Here is a 21,973-nt window from a genome sequence, read left to right as displayed (position 1 = left end):
AATTCAATAAAATATTAACTATATAAATTTTTGTTATATAAAGACTGTCATAAAACGTGATTAGAATCCTCTTAGGTATTTTTAAATGGTTCTAATTCAGTGGCTGCCTGAGGCAAGCAGAATTCAGTAAATGGGAGACAGGCAAAGAAGACATTTTATTGTATACCCTTTCATACCTTTTGACTTTTGAACCATCTATATAAATCATCTATTTAAACCGTTAAATTCTGGGGCACCTGGGTAGCTCAGTAAGTGACTGCCTTCAGTTCAGGTCATGATACCAGGGGTCCTGGGATCGTGTCCCATTGGGCTCCCTGCCCAGCAGGGGGTCCTGCTTCTCTCTCTGCCCCTCAACCCTGCCTGTGTTCTCCTGATCTGTCAATAAAATCTTTAAAAAAACCTTTTTAAATTTTAAATGGTGACAACTAAAAACTTAGAAAACACTGGAACTTTTCTAGTAACTATTCCAGTAATTACTTGGGTAGTTAAGAAAACTAGATTTGTAATCAGAATACTCTTGAATCTTTATCTATAAAAAGCATGGCATGGTCAATAATCCAACTAGATAATGTAGGAGTAATTACTCCTTCTGAAGTTTTCATATAATCATAAAATGGAGATAATTGTGCTTTCATTAATCACCCATTATTTCCAATTTTCCTCCCGTATACTAGAATGAATGCAGCTAAACTCACATGTGAGTTAAAAAAGAATAAACTTGTGCTGGCTAATCCCTTCTTACAGAATTTATATGTCCTTTTTTGATATTAAAAAAAAAAAGGGGGCAACATTGCCATGTTAAGTCATTTTCCTTGGTGGAACTGAAGAATTCATCTGAATTCAAGAAAATGGATTCATGAGGGGTGCCTGGGTGGCTCAGTCGTTAGGCATCTGCCTTCAGCTCAGGTCATGATCCCAGAGTCCTGGGATTGAGCCCGCATTGGGCTCTCTGCTCAGTGAAAAGCCTGTTTCTCCCTCTCCCACTCCCTCTGCTTGTGTTCCCTCTCTCACTGTTTCTCTCTGTCAAATACACAAATAAAATCTTTAAATCAAAGAAAAAAAAGGATTCATAAGCCTTAAAAATGAGTGACATTCTGATTCCTAAAAACACAGGCAGTAAATTATGTCAAATCATCAATACTAAAATGGTGTCAGCCAGGAAGACTTCACAAGAACTTTCCATGACAATGTCACTCCAGCTGAAAAAAAAAAAATGTTCATGGGGTTTTACTGGATTCCAGATAAAATCAATCAAGTCTCGGGGTGCCTGGGTGGCTCAGTGGGTTAAGCCTCTGCCTTCAAGCTTGGGTCCTGATCTCAGGGTCCTGGGATCGCCTTGGGCTCTCTGCTCGGCAGGGAGCCTGTTCCCCGCCCCCGCCCGCCTCTCTGCCTGCTTGTGATCTCTTGTCTGTCAAATAAATGAATAAAATCAAAAAAATAAATAAATAAATAAAATAATCAAGTCTCATTACTATTGTCCATAGCTAACCCAAATTCTCTTTACACTATTTTTCAGGAAAGGTTTCTATTTAAAAAAAAAAAAAAAAAAGAAAAGGTCAAAACTGCACATGTACTACTGAGAATATTTCCTTTGAAAAGGGAGTCCTATCACCTGAAGGTACTTCGCTGAGCCTGGACCTGTTTGCTTCTGCAGCTTTAAAGAGATGGGGTGAAGGACACTCAGCCACACCTCTCCCCAAGCCAAACCTTGCTGTCTCTGGAAAGAGCTATGGATCCTCTCCTTAGAAACATACACATATATAAAAAATTGAAAACAATCTCAGGGGAACCATGAAAAATCATGCATCCAGAACCTTTTGTCCAAGTGATAAATGCTAGGAGACAAGTCTGTGAAAGAACTATACACACTATAATATGTATACCTGACACTCATGTATTGTATTTAAGTTTTTACAATTCTTTTAAAAGGTATATGAAATAATTCCTTTATGAATACTTTAATGTGTTTTTAATAGTTATTCAAACGGCATTTTTAATTTTTTTTAAAAAGATTTAAAAATCTTTAAATTAAATTTAAAAATCTCCCTCCTGAGCAGAGAGCCTGATGCAGGACTTGACCCCAGACCCTGGGATCACGACCTGAGCCAAAGGCAGACATTTAACTGACTGAGCCACGTAGGCCTCCCCCAAATGGCAATTTTTAAATAACAATTTTAGTTATTTTAGAGAGAGAGAGAAAGCAAGCGCACGCATGTGCTCAAGCAAGGGAAGGAGCAGAGGGAGAGGGAGAGAGAAACAGACTCCTCCCTGAATGGGGAGCCCAACATGGGGCCAGATCTCACAATCCTGAGACCATGACCTGAGCCAGAATCAGGAGTTGGACGCTTAACCAACTGAGCCACCCAGGCACCCCATTATTCAGGTTTTTTCTTAAAGATTTATTTGAGACAGAGAGAGCGAGAGCACACAAGAGAAAGAACACAAGCAGGGGGGAGGGGCAGAGGGAGAAGCAGACTCCCTGCTGAGCAGGGAGCCTAATGTGGGATTCAATCCCAGAACCCTGGGATCATGACCTGAGCTGAAGGCAGATGCTTAACCAACTGAGCCACCCAGATCCCCATTCATGTGTTTTTGTTTTTGTTTTTTAAGATTTTATTTATTTATTTGACAGAGAGAGTGTGATCACACATAGGCAGTGAGGCAGGCAGGGTGGGGGTTGAAGGGCCGGAAGTAGGCTCCCCGCTGAGCGGAGAGCCCAATGCAGGGCTCAATCCCAGGACCGAGATCATGACCTGAGCCGAAGGCAGTCATTTAACTGTCTGAGCTACCCAGGCACATATACAGTTCACTTTTCCACTTTTTTCTTAAAAGACAAAGAAATTAAAAGATATATTCTACAGCCAAGATACATTATTAATACTGGAGTGAGCAGGGATGCCTAGGCGGCTCAACTGGCTGAGCATCTGCCTTTAGCTCAGGTCATGGTCCTGGGGCCCTGAGGTTGAGTCCTGTGTCTGGCTCCCAGCTTGGGAGCTTAAAATCTTAAGGAAAAAAAAAAAAAAAAAACTGCAGTGAGCAGAGTCAAGTGCAAGAAAATCGCCGGCACTTACACTAGTTAGTCAAGCTGGAGTATCATCTGGGAGGGGCATACAACGGAGCCTGCTAAGGTGCTGGAAATACTGGACAGAGACAGTAGTTTCAAGGGAATAATACATGTAAAAATTGTAAGAGTTGTTTTTCAAATCTAAGCTTGATCAAATTCACACTGAACAAGTTAATCAACTGCTCTCAGCTTGGTTTTTAAATCTGAAAGTGGATCTTTTTAAAGTAAGCTTGAACTCATGACCCTAAGATCAAGAGTCACATACTGGACCTCAGGGGTGCCTGGGTGGCTCTGTTTTAAGCATCCAACTCTTGATTTTGGCTCAGGTCATGATCTCTGGGAGATGAGATCAAGCCCCACATAGAGCTCTGTGCTGGGTGTGGAGCCTGCTTAGGATTCTTTCTCTCCCTCTCCCCTCACCATGCACTCTCTCTCTGAAAAAGATTTAAAAAAAAAAAAAGTCACATGTTCTAACAACTCAGCCAGCCAAGTACCCCTAAAATGGATTAATAAAACTTTTCCTACTAGAGTTACTGTGGGAATTAAAAAACACATGTATAGTACTTAGTACAATGCTTAATACATAGTAAGCACTCAGAGAATGTCAATCTAATCTATCATCACTACAGATGGGGAATTGCAATTTTTAAAAACACGAGAGATCTTTTTCCATTTAGTAATAACAGTGATAAATTATGGATACTTCCCCAGGCCAACAGACAGACACATCCAACACATTCCCTTAAACAAGGGTGTGTGTGTGTGTGTACACACGTACACTCATTCATCCCATTATATGCACATAACAGTTCTTACTCAAATATTCTCCAAGTAAGAGAAATACAGGTTATTTCCTAGTCATTAGAAATAAAGCTAGAGTGAATAACTGTGCCCCCACATGGTTTCTTCTGATTATTTTTACATCTAAAATAAATCTTGCCATATAAATTTAAAGTAGTTTCTTTTTTTGTGGTTAAGATTTTCTTTATTTGAGAGAGAGCACAAGTGGGATAAAGAGCAGAGAGAGAAGCAGACTCGAGCGGAGTGAGGGGCAGATAGAAAGGGAAAAGCTCAATGAAGGGCCTTTCAAATAGGACACTTAAGGGATGCCTAAGTGGCTCTGATGGTTAAACGTCTGCCTTTAGCTCAGGTCATGATCCCAGGGTCCTGGGTTTGAGTCCTACATTGGGCTTCCTGCTCAGAGGGAAGGTCACTTCTTCCACTCCTCCATGCTCTCTCTTTTTAAAAAAATAAAAAGACACGTAAGTCTCAAACAACAGAATGACTACCCAAACAATGTTAACAACAGAGTTAGGGTATTGTACAAGTGCTATGGTAGAATAACCTGGGGTAAAACTTCATAGATCCTGCATTTATATATCGAATGAAAGCTAAAGTTATTCTTCCACATTTCAGAATGCTAATCATAGCAGTCCAAAACCCAGAGCTCTGTCCAAACATTCAAAGAATTAAAGATTCTATTTAATGACAGAAAAATAATTATAATATGTTCTTAAGTGAACGGATATTAACTCCAATTTTATTAAAATAAAGTAGATGTACACATAAGAAAATATACCTATAAGGTAAACTACTTTATCTTGGTGAGAGCAGTTAATTTCCAGCTTTATGTCTTGACATATTTCCTAATCTTTCTACAGTGAGAGGATGTACTATTTTTATAAGAATAAAAGTTCTAACTTTATTTAAAAATAAGGGTGCAACGTGCTTTCAATGTATCCAACAAATTCATAGCTATGTAACAAAGTACTTTTGTTTAATTTGGTTAGTCACACTGGCCTATGCCCAAACTGCTGAGAGAACCTCAAAAAAAATACCTTATAATTTCCAAGAGTAAATTATACCCCCACATCTCCATTTTCCACTCTACCAGCTCTCACTTTCCTATCAGCAAAACTTGATATTCTCATAAAGTGCGAACAAGATATGAGTAGACAAAATCGGACATGGCTTATTTTATTTTTTTTAAGATTTTATTTATTTATTTGACAGAGAGAGATCACAAGTAGGCAGAGAGGCAGGCAGAGAGAGAGAGGAGGAAGAAGGCTCCCTGCTGAGCAGAGAGCCCGATGCAGGACTCGATCCCAGGACCCTCAGATCATGACCTGAGCCGAAGGCAGTGGCTTAACCCACTGAGCCACCCAGGCGCCCCGGACATGGCTTATTTTAGCCACAGACTCCATCTTGGTGCAGATTGTCTATTTTCAGCACAAACCTGCTTCAGGCCTGAGACCCAGGTTCCTTGATTCATTCTCAAGTTCCATATTGAAACCAGCATTCCTAAAAATAACTGACATCCTTTCCCACTTGCTTCTCCTTTGGATTTCGCCTGAAAAACCCTGTAAAAAATCTTATTGCATGGGCCCTCTTTGTGCATATCAGGTTCCATGAACTACAACTCTGCTGGCTAACAGTAAATGCCTATGGTTTTTGTTAACTAAAGTTATCAAATTTAAGAAAAATCATCTAATTTTAAATTACTACTTGTAAATTCGGCTGTAAAGCCCAAACGCTCAAGCTGTGTGTCCGTCCTTCATTCAGAGCACAATGCAGCCATACTCACCTTGGTTCAAGTAAGTGAGAGTCTCGTCGTGCAGTTTTACCGCAGGCGAGGTGGCAGCGCACATCACATACTGAAAGGGTGGGTGTTTAGTCTCACCATCCAGTGGAAGGCTGGAATCTTCTTGTTTAAAAATGGGCAACGCCAAGACATCGCTGAAAGGCAAGAGAACCAACACTGGTCTTGAGTTTAAAATATTTAAAAGCATATAAAAACATGGAAGCGCAGATTCTTTTAAAATTTAAGCTCAGGAGTGCCTGCTCAGTCTGTGGAGTGTACAATTCTTGATCTCAGGGTTGTGAGTTCAAGCTCCATGGTGGGTGTAGCAATTATTTAAAAAATATATAAAACCTTTATTAAAAAAATAAATAAAAATAACATTTAAGGGGTGCCTGGGTGGCTCAGTGGGTTAAGCCTCTGCCTTCAGCTCAGGTCATGATCTCAGGGTCCTGGGATCAAGCCGTGCATCAGGCCCTCTTGCTCGGCGGGGATCCTGCTTCCCGCTCTCTCTCTTGCCTACTTGTGATCTGTCAAATAAATAAATAGAGTTTAAAAAAAAATTTAAACTCCAAAATGTCACACAGAATAAAAGAACTATTCATGTTAATCTGGCTCCCCAAAAGAGAGTTTAATAACCTATATCTCTAGTGTGGGTGTGGGGAGAAGGGGGGAGCAGTTACGATGAGGCAGATAAAATAAAAAGTATTTAATAGTTAATAAAGTCCAAGCTACTTACTGATCAAAAGATCTAATACTATACATGCTACTTCAAAAAATTCTTCAAAAACTTTAAACTCCATATTATCTCTATTAAAACAAGAGCAAGTAGGACTCCTGGGTGGCTCAGTCGGCTAGGCGTCTGCCTTTGGCTCAGGTCGTGATTCCAGGGTCATGGGATTGAAGCCCCTACTTGGTAGGGAGTCTGCTTCTTCCTCTGACCCTCCCCCTTCTCATGTTCGCGGGTCCTCTCTGTCTCTGAAATAAATAAATCTAAAAAAAGAGTCTTAAAAAGACAGCAAGTCAAGAGTGCATAGCTACCTATTTTGAAAGGTAGGTCATATTGGTACTATAAAATCACAAAGAAGCATTTGATTAAAATGGTACTTTACAAAAAGTACCCTGCAAGGCCTAGCAAACACTGAGAGCATAAAGCTTCATGCTTAGTCTAAAACAATGGCTTCTTCTGCAAGGGAACAGCAGCAGTAGAAACAGCTGCTATTTTTTCCCCCAAGAATAATTTGTGGCATTGATTGGAAGGGAGGAGGGTCGGGGGAGGCTTCTGGGGCACTCTCTATATTCTCTGTTAACCCAAACACACATGGATGTGTTTATTTTGTTTTGCTGTAAAAAGAGCTGCGAATATAACTTATATTCCATAAAAATTCACCCTTTTAAAGTGTGTAATTTGACGGGTTCTGGTAAATTAATAGAGTTGTGCATTACCACAGCTATCTAATTCCAGAACATTTTCATCACCTCAAAAAAAATCTCACACCCATTAGCAGTCATTCCCCAGCCCTATCCCCCAACCCTACCCCTGGTATTGGCAGTGATCTATTTTGTCTCTATGCATTTGCCTATTCTAAACATTTAATACAAATAGAATCATATGGTCTTCTTTTACTTAATATGTTATCAAGGTTCACCCCTGTTGTAGCATATATCAGTACTTCACCATTCCTTTTTGGGGGTGAACGATATTCCCTTATGTATGGATAGACCACACTGTGTTTATCCATTCTGGGACATTTGGGTTGTTTCCATTTTTTAGCTATTATGAATAATGCTACTATGAATAGCTGCATGTTTTTCATGTAGACATATGTTTAATTCCCCTGGATATAAGCCCAGGAGTAGAACTGCTAGGTTATATGGTTACTGTTTAACTTTTTGAGGAAATGCTTAACGCTTTCCAAAGCAGCTGCACCATTTTTACATTCCCATCATTAATGTAGGAGTTATAGGTATTTATTTTTGAGATAAATCACTGACTTGTACCTCTGTATCTTGATAATGTTTCCATGTTCGTTCCTCAACAAAAAGTAAAATAATAAAATCTCCAAATGAGGGGTGCTTCGATGACTCAGCTAGTTAAGGTATGGACCTTGATTTCAGCTCAGATCATGATCTCAGGGTTGTGAGATCAAGCCCTGCTCAGCAAGGAGTCTGCTCTAGATTCTCTCTTTCCCTCCGCCCCTCCCCCTGCCCTATGCTTTCCCCCTTGCTCTAAAAGAAATCTTTTAAAAAATATAACCAAATGAATAACTACTACATCAACACCAATAGCAAGGGTTTGTCTGAATTGCTTGCTTTCCTTTTTTATCTCTACAGGCCATTAAGTAAGATATCTGGCTAGTCCATTTTAATTGAATTCAACTTAGAACAAAATGTTGAAATAATTAAGATGGGAGAAAAAACCTGCATTGCATTCCCCCCTCCCTGCATATACTCTATTAAAGCACCAGACTGATTATTCAGAGACCTATTACCCACTAGTCCTCCTCTTTATCCCTGGAAACTGTCAAAATGCTTCTAAGCATACAAGTATAACAGAAACACACAGCAATGGTCGCCAATCCTCCTCTATGGCTCTTCTCAGCACAACCTAGAGGTCACCTAAGTGGCACAGATATAAAACCTTGTGGCAGATATAGAAACTTTTCAGGTGACTTAAAAGAGGTACTTTAAGACTTGAGAACAACTCTCTTCATGAAAAACAACTATAACAGTCAAAATGGTTCTACAGTAGATGAAAAAAATATATACATTCTTATGTCCTATATATGTAAGTATTTAAAGGACAAGACAAAGAGGCGCCTGGCTGGCTCAGTCAGTAAGGCATGCAACTCTTGATCTCTAGGTTGTAAGTTTGAGCCCCAAGTTGGGTGGGGTATAGAGATTACTTGAAAATAAAATCTTAAAAAAGATCATTTTCCTTTGAAATCCCAATTAATTTTTAACTTCATTAGAAAATGCATTCCTGTCAACACAGTAGTCAGTGTTCCTCGTCAAACATAAACCAGATCATTTCATTCCTTTGAACTCTCTCCCTCAGCTAGAGTCTTTCAACTAGGGTCCCTTCAAGACCCCACTCACTTTGTTCTTCCCTCCTTCACTTGCCCTCACTTCCCTGCCCCCCATACCAGCCTCCCACCCTGCCTTTTTCCCACCCTGTCACTGGCTTTGGGTTTGGCTCTACTCTTCTGCTGATGTCCCTCTAGTGCACTCCCTTTAAATGTCACCTTCACAGTGACAGCCAGACAGCTGCAGTCCTCGCATCCATGTTCCCAACTTCTCCTGTCCTGCTCTATCTATCCACAAAAAGCTCATCACCTTCCCACAGTACAAAGGACTTAAATCTCTATCACCTATAAATACATAACCATCTCCCCAAATTTGTTTCACTTCACTGATTCACCCCAGCATTTAAGCACAAAGAAGGGTCTCCAGTACCTCCTGAACCAATGAACCAACTGCAACTTTAATAACCAATTATTACTAAAAGGAAAAAACCAAGTGCCTAGGTAATTTAAGAGCATCATTTCTACTAGGGTGAACCTGAAGAAAGTTCTAGTATTCAGTTGTTTTTATAATCCCATATCCCCAACAGGTAGAGCTCCCAGGGATCTGACAACCAAATGAAAAGTTTCTCAAGGTTTCAAATTATTACAAGTAATTGTGAAATGCCAGTACCCAAAAATAACTAGGCACACAAAGACAAGACTCTGGGAGCAAGAACCAATAGCAAAAACAACAGATGGCCTACACCCAGTTCCAGATCTGTCTGTTGGTATTCAGCTCTCTTCTGCCTCTGTTGCAGAGGGTTCGAGGTCTGAAACTACATATATAAGACTTCTTGCCAGCTGAAGTCTTGCTAAGTTGTACAAGGGAAGCATTGATAGGAAAAGACAGAGAGGCAGGAAACCGCACAGGTTTCCGGGCAGTCATGCCTTCAGCAGCTAGCCCAGGAGCAACCAGGTAACAAGTCCTCCCCCAACGCACCGAACCCTTCTAGCACCTTTGCAAACTAATACTTCACTACATCTTTCTCTGCTTTAAACATCTAAATGGTTTCTATTTTTCTAACTGGACACAGACTGATACCCTCAAAGAATTCAGATGCTAGAATTAATGGACTCATACTATAAAATTATGCTTATTCTGTTTAAAGAAATAAAAGACAAGCCCAAAAAGATTGCAAGGAAAAGGAAATTTTAAGGGTAGGCAAAACTGAAAAGGAACAAATAACTTTTCTTTTTTTTTTAAAGATTCCATTTATTTATTTATTTGACAGAGAGACAAAGAATGAGCGCAAGCAAGGGGAACAGCAGGAGGAAGAGAAGCAGGCTCTCTGCTGTGCAGGGAGCTGGATACGGGGTTCAATCCCAGGACCCCAGAATCATGACCTGAGTCAAGGGCAGATGCTTAATTGATAGAGACACCCAGGCATTCCCCAAATAGAACTTCTAGAACTGGAAAACAAAATTGCTAAAATTAAAAACTTAGCTTTAAAAGTAGACAGAAATGTAGAGTAGAGTGAATAAGTAGACCGGCATATAGGCAAAAATAAGTTATTCAGAAGGCAGCAGAGTGAAATGAGGAAAAATGCAAAAGAGAAAGAAAGGATATAGTGAGATTTTCCATTGAATTGAAGTTCTAGAAGAGGGAAAAATATTGTGGAGGAAGTATTTGAATTAAAGGCTGAGCAAGTTCCAGAACTAATGAAATATACCAATTCAAGGACTGGAGAAGCCCAAATAACCAAAGCAGGACAAATAAAAGAAAACCACACCCGGGCTCTCTGCTCAGTGCAGAGCCTGCTTCTCTCTCTCTCTGCCTGCCTCTCTGCCTACTTGTGTTCTCTCTGTCTGTCAAATAAATAAATAAAATCTTAAAAAAAAAAAAAATGGGGCGCCTGGGTGGCTCAGTGGGTTAAAGCCTCTGCCTTCGGCTCAGGTCATGATCCCAGGGTCCTGGGATCGAGCCCCGCATCGGGCTCTCTGCTCAGTGCAGAGCCTGCTTCACTCTCTCTGCCTGCCTCTCTGCCTACTTGTGTTCTCTGTCAAATAAATAAATAAAATCTTTAAAAAAAAAAGAAAACCACACCTAAATATGTCAAGAAAAACATCTAAGCTTAGAAGGAAGTACAAAGTAAAGGACTCAATCAGTGGAAAGCGGGAATGGGGAGGATGTGGTGGGAGGTAGGAGGGTCCAAGGAGTCCTGGAGTCATCGAGTGCTGGGATGGGGAACAGTGGACAAGACCACTATGGGAACAACGCAGTGGCAAAAGGATGCACTAGAACACTAAGGCTGTGAACTTCAAGTGAGACCACTCAGTACTTTTTGACCACATTCAACTGCTTAGGTGACTAAAAGGAAGTGAAAAATCACATTTAATCAGGGTTACAGTTCTGCTAAAATAAAAAAGATGGGAAGGAAATAAACCAAGAGAGGGCAAGAGAGACAAAGCTATATGCAACGAAATACAACGACTGTCCATGAAAATTAAAACTGGCTGAAGGGGAAAAAAAGGTGTTCAAGAGGATGTGAAGCACCTAGGTGGTTCACTCCAGCTTTTGACTCAGGTCATGATCTCAGGATTGTGAGTTGGAGCCGCACTCAGTGGGGAGTCTGCTTCTCTTCCTCTCCCTCTGCCTGTCCCTGGCTCATGAGCTCTCTCTAAAGTAAACATTTTTTTTTTAAGATTTTATTTATTTATTTGACAGAGAGAGTCAGCAAGAGAGGAATACAAGCAAAGGGAGTAGGAGAGGGAGAAGCAGGATTCCCACCACAGGGAGCCCAATGTGGGGCTCAATCTCAGGACCCTGGGATCATGAATCGAGCAGAAGGCAGATGATTAATGGCTAAGCCACCCAGGCACTCCTAAAATAAATAAATTGCAAAAAAAAAAAAAAAAAAAGGAAAGAAAAAGTGTGAATAGAGTCGAATCAAGAATCGTAGGTGGGCCAAATGACAGCAAGAGGAAGGTACTGAAGGAGTGAGCTGAAAGGGTAGAAAGGTAGTAGTTAACACTGAACTCTGAATTTGGTATTATATGTGACTGGAAATATCAAGGTCTAACATATGATCATAGGACTGAGAAGCTGAAGATATCCCACTGTAAGAGAGATACAGGGAACAGAAATGCTAGGGTACTGGAAGGTCCATTTGGATATCTTCTGAAATCACCGAGAATTTAGTAGCGTCAGATAATGACAGTGAACCAGGACCTAAAATTTTAAAAATGAGGACTGACCCAGAAATCACTAAGATGACTGCAATATGGACTCAGAAACAAACTGAGGGTTTTGGAGGGGAGGGGGTGTAGGGGGTTGGGTGAGCCTGGTAGTAGGTATTAAGTAGGGCACGTATTGCATGGAGTACTGGGCGTGGTGCAGAAACAATGAATTTTGGAACACTGAAAAAAAAAAGATGACTGCAATAACTGAGTGACTGATTGGTTGAAATTTGGTAACATGAAACTCAAAGTTGGGGGTCTTACAAGGAAGGAGAAAGGGAGCATAGCTTAAAAGTAACAGTGAGAAGTACTTCCTTCATGTTCTGGGGCAGCAGGCGGCCTATGGAAATAAACCACCACCACCTGCAAGGGCTTCAGAGGAAAAATATAGACTGGAAGGATTGCCTACTTTCCAAAGGAACAGGAAGATGAAGATATCATTATGAGACAAAACTGCCTGTGTCTCCTCAGGCTACCGTAACAACATACCAAAAACTGGGTGTCTCAAACTAACAGAAATGTACATCTCTCGGCTCTGGAGGCTAGAAGTCTGAAATAAGGTTCCTGGCAGAGTTGGTCCAGGCCTCTCCCCCAGCTTCTGGTGTTTGGTGAAGTCCTGCACTTCCTGGCTTGTGGATGCATCCCTCCAAATTACATGGCCAGCTTCCCGTTGTAGGTCTTCACTTAATCTTCCCTCTGTGCCCAAAGGTCCTCTCTTTATAAAAACACCAGTCAGTGCCTGTCCTCATTACATCATTTTTAGTTGATTTACCTCTATAAAAATCTTATTCAAATAAAGTCACATTCTAAGGTCCTGAGGGTTTAGGAATTCCAATATATCCTCTTGGGGGACACAATTCAATCCATGTGATGGCAGATTGAAGGTTCCAGAAGGCAAGGTGGAAGGATGTTAGGAACCGGCAAGTAAGGGGAGATGGCTAAGAACTAAGGAGGTCTGGGGCGGCTGGGTGGCTCAGTAAGTTGAGTGTCCGCTTTGGGCTCAAGTCATGATCCCAGGAGCATGGGTATGAGCCCTGCATCGGGCTCCTTCCTCTGAGGGGAGTCTGGTTCTCCCTCCCATGCTCGCAGATGCATGCACATGTGCGCTCACGCTCTCAAATAAAAAAAAAAAAAAGAAAGAAAGAACTGAGGGGGTGCAGTGCCACAGTGCTGACCAAAACACAGGAGAAAAGCAGTATCCTAAAATTCTGGAGTTTCTTGTAGTCTTAACAAATAAATACGAAGGGCACAAAAGGTCTGGGGTCTGGTCCAATATGCCCTACAAAATTTATATTTATATGTATCTGTCTAGGAGAGACAACTCAAAAAGAGAAAGAACAAATAAGTATGAATAAAAAAGGAGGTATCACCAATAAAAACTAAAAATGAGGGTTGCATGAGTGGTTCAGTTGGTTAAGCATCTGCTTTCAGCTCAGGTCATGATCTCAGAGTCCTAAGATCAAGCCCCACAAGGGGCTCCCTTGCTCAGCAGTGAGTCTACTTCTTCCTCTCCCTCCACCCCCTACTCATGTTCCTCTCTCTCAAATAAATAAAATCTTAAAGAAAAAAAAAAACCTGAAAAGATGAAAATATCACTACCAACTTTATGCCAACATATTTGAAACTATGGATAAGATAAATTATTTTTCTAGGAAATTGTTCATCAAAACTTTCTTTAAGACACAGGGGCACCAAGGCTTGGCTCAGTCAATGGAGGATGTGACTTTTTTTTTTTTTTAAGATTTTTTATTATTTTGACAGAGAGATCACAAGTAGGCAGAGAAGCAGGCTGAGAGAGGGGGAAAGCAGGCTCCCAGCTGAGCAGAGAGCCCAATGCCGGGCTTGATCCCAGGACCCTGAGATCATGACCTGAGCTGAAGGCATAGGCTTAACCCACTGAGCCACCCTGGTGTCCGAGGATGTGACTCTTGATCTTGGGGTTGTATATTCAAGCCCTGTGTTGGGTGTAGAGATTACTTACAAAAATAAAAGCTTACAAAAACTTTCTTCAAGACACAAAAGTCTTTTTAAAATAATCCTACAGAGACTGATATTGTGGCTAAAAATTTTCCCCCAAAGAAAATTCCTGCCCTAGAATGATTTTATAGGCAAGTTCTGTCCAACTTTCAAAGACAGCTCTCGCAAAAAGTCTTCAAACAGAACAGAAAGAGAATAAATACACTAACTCATTTTATGAGTCTAATGTAACTTTGAAGTCAAAACTAGCTACAAACAGAACTAAAAATGAAAATGAAAAGCTCATTTCAGTCATAAATAGAGAGGCCAAAGACCCAAATTAAAAATTAACAAATCGAATCCGAGAGTATAATGACAAAGCATGATGTAGTTGAGTATTCCCCAGGAACACAAGGACAGAATACAGAATCTAGAAACAGAACTCCACACTTCTGGACAGTTGATTTACAGAATGTCATTGTGAAGAGGCTCAAGTAAAAAGTCTTTTCTAACAGGGAAAAGCGCAATTGGTCTCCTACTTCTTACCTTACCCTTACCAAAAACAAAAGAAAAAAAATAACTCCAGACAGACTGTAAACTTAGGTGTGACATATAAAGTAATAAATTGGGGCACCTGGGTGGCTCAGTGGGTTAAAGCCTCTGCCTTCAGCTCAGGTCACATCGCGCTCTCTGCTCAGCAGGGAGCCTGCTTCCCTTCCTCTCTGTCTGCCTCTCTGCCTACTTGTGATCTCTGTCAAATAAATAAAAAACAGGGGCGCCTGGGTGGCTCAGTGGGTTAAAGCCTCTGCCTTCAGCTCAGGTCATGATCCCAGGGTCCTGGGATCAAGCCCCACATCGGGCTCTCTGCTCAGCGGGGAGCCTGCTTCCCCCCCTCTCTCTGCCTGCGTCACTGCCTACTTGTGATCTCTCTCTGTCAAATACATAAATAAAACCTTTAAAAAAAAAAAACAAATAAAATCTTAAAAATATATAAAAATTAAAAATTAAAGTAATAAATCTTTAGAAAAGACTGTAAGAATATCGTACACACTCACAGTAAGGAAAGACCAACTATAAGTGAAAAGATTAGTCAATCTGACCATATCAAAATCAAGAACATTCAAAAGCCACCAAAAAGAGAACAGAAAGGCATGTCACAGAGGTGAGGTATTTATGACATATATGCATGATCAAAGGCTAGGGTCCAGGATATATGAAGAACTAAAGAAAGAAAATAAAAAAGAAAACAACAGAACTGAATGAAAAAAAGGCATTGCCTTCAAATCCTGTGAGATACTTAGCTGAATATATAGCCTTAAATGCATCTGTTAGAAAACAACCACCAAAACCAAAGAAGAAAAAAGCATCCAACCAACCAACTTGGAAAATAACAAGAGCAATCAAGAAACAAGGAAGAAAACGACCACAAAAGTAAAATAGAAAATCCAACAGAAAAGTAAAGTAAAGCCAAAATTTGGCTTTTTGAGAAGCACTGAAGATACAAGCCTCTGAAATACGTCACAAAAGAAGGAAAAGACACAAGTAGTATATAAAGTAAAAGAAAAGGCATCATCACAAATATTGAAGAGATCTTTAAAAAAAAAATCTGAAAACTCAGAGCAGACAATTTTTGGTGAAATTTAAAATTACCACAACTTGCCAAGATACACAAATTCTGAATACTCCTATGTCAAATAAATTACGGTACTGTCAAATATCTACTTGTGCAAGAAAGTTAAAATCACCAAATCCAGGCTGTATTCCAGGTGAACTTTACAAAATCTTGAGCAATTAAGTCTCAGCTCATAAAAAACTGTTTAGGGACACCTGGCTGGCTCATTCACAGAGCACAAAACTCTTGATTTCAGGGTTGTAACTTCAAGCCCCATGTTAGATATAGAGCCTGCCTACATACATACATATATAAATACATAAATAAAACTTATGGCACATAAAAAGAGCAAGCTATCCATCTCACATGAAACTGATGTGATGGGTATGGCTATTATCATACCCAACAGCCTCGATGTTTAAAAAAAAAAAAAATACCAGGAGTGCAAGAAAATTGAAGACCAATCTCATTTAGGAACAAAGATAACCTGTTTATGAAACTTTGGGAACACTCTCTAAAATCATTATGACTAAAAACTCAAGTTTTAGTGGTTCTAAATAACACTACAGTGATGCCCTAACCAACACACCAAGGCAAGAAAATGAAATGTAAAGATCACATAGGAGGAAACAAATCTACCATTATTTAAAGATATTGTCTAACTACAAAGTCTGAGATCCTACAAATTATTAGAACTATTAAGTTCATGGGAGCCTGGGTGGCTCAGTCAGTTAAAACGTCTGCCCTCAGCTTGGGTCATGATCTCAGAGTCCTGGGAACAAGCCTTGCATCTGGCTCCCTGCTCAGCAGGGAGCCTACTTCTCCCTCTCCCACTTGCCCTGCTTGTGCTCTCTGCCAAACAAATTAATAAAATCTTTAAAAAGGTTGGGGGGAGAACTATTAAGTTCGGCAAGGTCCTGGAGGGGGAAAAAAAGCAAGCTCCAACAAGAAAAAGAAAAAATATATACAGCCTTCCTGGCTGATTTTTCTCCCATCTACAAAGATCATGTTCTATGATGGACCTCTCTATTAATTGGTAGGCAGCCAAACGGTGCAATGGAAAGAAGTCACACACCAGCTCTGGAGCTTCAAATCCTAGCTCCACCATTTGTGGAAGGACACTGTGGCAGGCTACTTAACTTCTTCAAGCTTTAATAATGGGTTTACTTTAATTTAGAAGAAAACATTTTACGCATCCAAACTATAGATATAACTATACACATTAAACCAGAGATTCTCAAAAGTGTGATTTGTGGTATCCTGAGGAAACAGACTCCTTCAGGGGATTTGGGAGGTCAAACCTATTTTCAGAACAATACTAAAACAATATTTGCCCTTATCACGTTGATGACATTTGCATTCAACCAATGGTGATTAAACCTGCTAGGGCTTTAACATCAATCGAGGCAGTGGATCCAAACTATCCAAATCAAGGCAGTGGTATCACTGCATAAAAATGATTAATTTAGTATATATTGGTTCTTGGGTAGGTATATTTCTGCTGCACACCAAAGTGCAGTGGTTATCTCAAGGAAAGCTTTTATGCCACCTTAATAATCTTTGATCTGGAGTCTGACTGAGCAGTTTCTCTCACAGAAGTTAAAGTTAGTTTAACTTAAAGGAAAAACTAACAAACTGTGATTATTCAGACCTGGTTATGTGACAGAAATTTCCTCAAAAATGAAAAAGTGAGCCTATCATTTCCCGGGAAATAACTATAATGGTTTTAGAGTAGGCAGTTAGTTAGGTTCTAATAGGATGTCTGCAAGCCAGCATATAGGAAGTCATTGCCAACTATAAGGAAGTCAGAGGCCTGTCCTGGCAGCATTCCAAAACAAAACCACAAGAAACTGGATCAAACCAGACAGGTCCAAGATGGCTGACAAAGTAGGCCAAGGTTCACATTATTCCTTTATTATTACACTACATTACCATACCTAAAATCTCCCCAACACTGGTATCATGACAGGAAACCCCTGGCCAAATAAGGAAGAAAAGGCTATGTTTCCAAGAAATTCATTCCTCAAGTGATGAATATTCCACCCTCTTGTTAACAACTGTTAAGAGAGAAACCCAGGAGCACCTGGGTGGCTCAGTTGGTTCAGCGTTCAACTCTTGATCTCAGCTCAGGTCTTGATCTTAGGGCTGTTGAGTTCAAGTCCTGTGCTGGGCTCCACACTGGGCGTGGATAGAAATCCAAACCCTAACAGATGCCACACTCCCTGGAGCCCACCAGCACTCATATTTTGAGAGCATACTTTTGCTTTAATAAACTTTCCTGCTCGTACTTCTGTGTAGTGTCTGTCCTTCAAGTCTTTCTCCTGATGAGATCAAGAACCTCCAGTGACATCTTTTAGACAACCGGGGTCAAGAGCCTCACACAACCTGAGGTCTCCCCAGTCTACGTGGCCAATGTCTTCTGTGAGGTAATAATTTAATATTTTATGTGTAATCTAAAGAGATCACAGTACTTCCCAAGTCCTAAAAATTAAGTTGTTATAGATTTTAAATTTCATGTAAACAGTAAGATGGGAAGAAAATTACCAGGAGGTAAGAAAGACCCTCCTAAGAAAGTCTTAATGAGCTAATTCCTAAAGGTCATTTAGTTATCTGTCCCTTACTTCAGAAAACATGAATGACCCAGATTTCAAGGTACAATGGGTTTCAGCCTTCCTTCAGTGAGGGGAAGCTTAGCCTTCATTTGGAATGGTAGTATCACTAGCAGGTCACTGCATCCCAATACTGTAACATCAATGGGCTTCAGATTACTCACTTAAAATAAAAGGATTGGTTTAGAAGTTTCTAAGGTTTCTTCATCCATCTCTAGAATCTTGATATTATAACTAAGATTCTAAAAACATTTATGACCTGCCTCACTCCAAACAGAATCTGCAGTAGCTCATATCTCACATATAAATGTGGTACACCAGTACACACAGAAGGAAGGGAGAAGGGTGGTGACAGGGAGAGAAAATGAAACAGAGCCAAGAGGAAAAAGAGGAGGGGAAGAAGAAAAGACAGCATCAAAAATTTGTCACAGCATAGCCTAATACTATCAGCCTGCAGTTTAATGCAAGTAGTTCTGTTTTGTTGTTGTTGTTGTTTTTTAAAGTAAGTCCCATGCCTAACCTGGGGGCTTGAACTCACAACCCTGAGATCAAGAGCCAATGTTCTATGGAGCCAGCCAGGTGCCCTAACGCAAACAGATTTTTAAGTCAGACTACTGAGAGAAACCATCTTTCTACCCCCAAATCAAGGAAACCATTTCTTAAAAAGTCTTTAGAGATGGGTGGTTTACAGGGCCTGAGAGGTTCAATCAGTTAAGTGTCTGCCTTTGGCTGAGATCATGATCTCCTGGTCCTAGGATCGAGACCCACACTGGGCTCCATGCTCAGTGGAGAGCCTGCTTCTCCCTCTACTGCTACTCCCTCTGCTTGTGCTCTCTGTCAGACAAGTACATAAAATCTTTAAAAAATAAAAATAAAAAGGGTGGTTTAAACCATCCAAAGAGCAAATATAGTAAGCATACTTCACTTTGGAATTTTAAAAAATTTACTTTGTAGGCAGCCTTTCATTTCATTAAGAAGTCATTTTCCAATAATTTCAAATTCAGCACCTTGAGTTTAATTCTTGAGCTTTAGAAAAAAGAAATCAAAGAGAAAGATAAGCATCAATAGCCTTACTTCCCATTTGATGCGATATGAAAAGAGACTACCTGCCCATGAAGAAGAGAGATACCAGGCACTCCTAAGATCCAGCCTTCTTAGGACTCCTGGTCCAAGCTGGGAAGTGCAATCTAAAGAAGGCCTCCAACAGCGTAAAGCCTACTTCAGACAATCTGTATCACGTCCATTTTGGAACTACCCAAGTTTGAATTTCATATAAAGGCCCTTGAATTTGCAAGAGGCAAGCAAGAACTCTCATCAGCTGCTCAGTTTTGAGGATACAATTAAATACGAAAACAAACAAACAAACCTAAATAACTCCTTAAAAACTGGTACTTGCCTTCAAAAATACCTGAAATTTTAGATTAAATGACACACCATGTAAGCAATAACTAAAAACATTTAATGGAAAGTTTCCCCATGGCCAAGTGTTGTATAAGACCCATAATCATAAAGATGTCAGACATTATTTTAAGAACAAGGTCAGGGAAAGGTTAAAATCATGATTTTCTTTCCTTTTCACAGACTAAAACACACACAAAAGTTCATTAGCTGGCTGGGTCACTAAAAGAAATAAAACTCTAGGAAAAAAGTAAAAGCTCAAGATAACCCTAACAAGCAAAATTCTTGGCCACAAACTTACATTTAGCCATAACTGAGACCCGAGAAGCAACTTTTCACCTGAAAACACTAAATTCCCTTCATGTGCCTTAACTGGTCTCCAGGAGCAGCATGGCACCTGAGGTCTGTGTTTTAACTAGGAAATCACTGTCTCTAGTACTGTGTGGGATGACCCTGTGACTTTCAATAAATCAATTTCTTCAACTGAGACAGCTGTTCTAGAAAATAAGCCACCTCATCCAGAGCCCTGAAGTTGCACAACTGCAAACAGCAAGTGCCAAGTTCAGGGAAAGGAGCACATACCCAATCAGGGTCAGAATCTGGTGACCAATGGTTTTCCTCCACACACTTCCACACTCTAAGAAACATCTCCTTCTTTCTGAGAGTTCTTTATTACCCAGAGTTTGCCTTTAAAATATAAAAGCTGAATTTCTTCAGGGTGCACCCCCCCCCCCCCATTCCAGGCCTGCTCTGACCCCCAAGTCTCTCTTCAGGACATTTATGCTCTCTGCCCTCCCTGAGAGCTGCAGTGAGATGTACGAAAGCTACTAGAGGACTGGACAGCACTTCAAAGACAGCAGGCATTACTTTAAAGAACACATTCAGAAAATCTCAATTCGCCTTAACAAAAAGCTGCCAAACCATGGAATTGTACACTTTAATCAGGTGAACTTATACTGCATAAACTGTATTTCAACATAGCTGCTAAAAATAAAAATAAAGAGCCAGCAAACTGACCTAAGTTAAAAACAAAAACATAAAATACCCAATACAGCATTCTTCAGGATAAAGGCCAGAAACTAAGCTCTGATCTGTTTCAACCTTCAACATTAAACAAAATGAATGGCTACTGGTACAGCCAGCAGAGACTAAACAAACTATTGTTTGTTGTGCAATCACTGCATCTTAAAGCCTCTTCAAAAAAAAAAAAAAAAAAAAAAAAAAAGCCCGAGAGAGTGGTTACCAAAATGAAATATTTCACTTTGAAACAATCACCAAGTTAGGGGGTTTTTTCCCGCCGAGTCTCCTTTCATTTATAATTACTATTGTAACAGCAAATGATTAAAATTTGCAACCAGAAAAGACTACAATGTAGAACAGACTAGAAACTGATAACCAAAACCTTGGAGTATTTTCCCAATACAAGTTCTACCATTTCGTACACTATTCAAGCTCCAAGGGACTTGTAAATCACTTCCAAGGAAAAGGAAGCCCCTTCCCCCACCAACCCAAGCCATCCTAACAGCCGGCCACTTTTACAGCAAAAATTCAGCTCTCAGAAGCAGTTCCCGCTGCGTCTTGCAGGGCCGCCCTCCCACGCCCGCCACCCGGGTGGGTAGACGCCCGCGGGGCTCCCTGGACCCGACCGCCACGCGGCAGGGCCCGGACTCCGCGGTCAGGAGACCCGGGCATCGCTGGGCGCAGCCGCGCCTGGCAGAGGCCCGGGGTCGTGCAGGCCTTCCCCAAGGAGACCCCAGCTTCCGCCCGCCCGGCCCAGGGCGCCCGGTACCTCATGCTGTAGGCGCCGGCGCCCAGCTCCTGCCCGATGCCCGAGAGGCTGGCGTCGAAGTCGTGCACCAGCCCGGACTCGATCACCTCGTCCATCTTGAGCACCCAGGCCATCTTCCGGCCTCGCCGCCGCCCGGCGCGGCCTCCGCGAGCAGGCGTTGGGGCCGGAGCTCCGCGGGCGCGCCCTGAGGGAGGGCGCGGGTGAAGCCTCGGGCGGCGCGGCGGATGGTCACCACAGGCGGCCCGGGCGGCGGCCGGGACGAGAGTGTCCGGGGCCCCGCAAGCAGGGCACGGCGAGCCCGGCGAGCAGCTGCAGCGGGAGCGGCCGGGCCGCCGGCAGCGCCTCCCTCCCGCGGGCGCCTGCCCCGCGCCTCATGCCGCCGCCGCCCACCCCCTGCGCCGCTAGCGCTGCAGCCGCCGCCGCCCGCCCCGCCCCGGAGCCCCCGGCCGCATCCTCCCCGGCGCCGCGCGGGGGCGGGAGCTCAGCCCGCCCGTCACCCGATCCCCGGTCTCGACCCCGGCCCTCGGCCCACCCGCCCAGGTACAAGCTCCCCGCCACCCCGGCCAACCCCGCCGCAGCCGCTCCGCCGGCCCGGACGCTTGCTCCTATATGGCCGCGGCTTGAGCGCTCTCGCCGCTTCCGCCTCCTCCCGGCCCCGCCCCGGCCCCGCCCCCACCCCCGCTTTCGATCCTCGCTCAGGACCGCCCCGCACGGCCGGGCGCTTC

General features: G+C 41.9%; 1 protein-coding gene across 2 annotated transcripts in view; it reads right to left on the bottom strand.

Annotated features, from left to right (window-relative positions):
* Positions 1–21,589, bottom strand: part of UBP1 (upstream binding protein 1) — a 57,530-nt gene extending 35,941 nt beyond the window's left edge. For both annotated transcript variants that reach the window (XM_004774185.3, XM_004774186.3), the window contains exons 1-2: positions 21,249–21,589; positions 5,649–5,800 (exon numbers count right to left, since the gene is read on the bottom strand). In XM_004774185.3, coding sequence (XP_004774242.1) covers positions 5,649–5,800; positions 21,249–21,361 — 265 coding nt within the window. In that variant the 5' untranslated portion in view covers positions 21,362–21,589. The remainder of the gene's footprint in view (positions 1–5,648; positions 5,801–21,248) is intronic.
* Positions 21,590–21,973: the final 384 nt, after the last annotated feature.

The sequence above is a fragment of the Mustela putorius genome, unplaced genomic scaffold (assembly GCF_011764305.1).
Source record: "Mustela putorius furo isolate JIRA1106 unplaced genomic scaffold, ASM1176430v1.1 tig00003834_pilon_pilon_pilon, whole genome shotgun sequence".
NCBI classification, from domain to species: Eukaryota; Metazoa; Chordata; class Mammalia; order Carnivora; family Mustelidae; genus Mustela; species Mustela putorius.
This window is presented reverse-complemented; position numbering and strand designations above follow the sequence as displayed.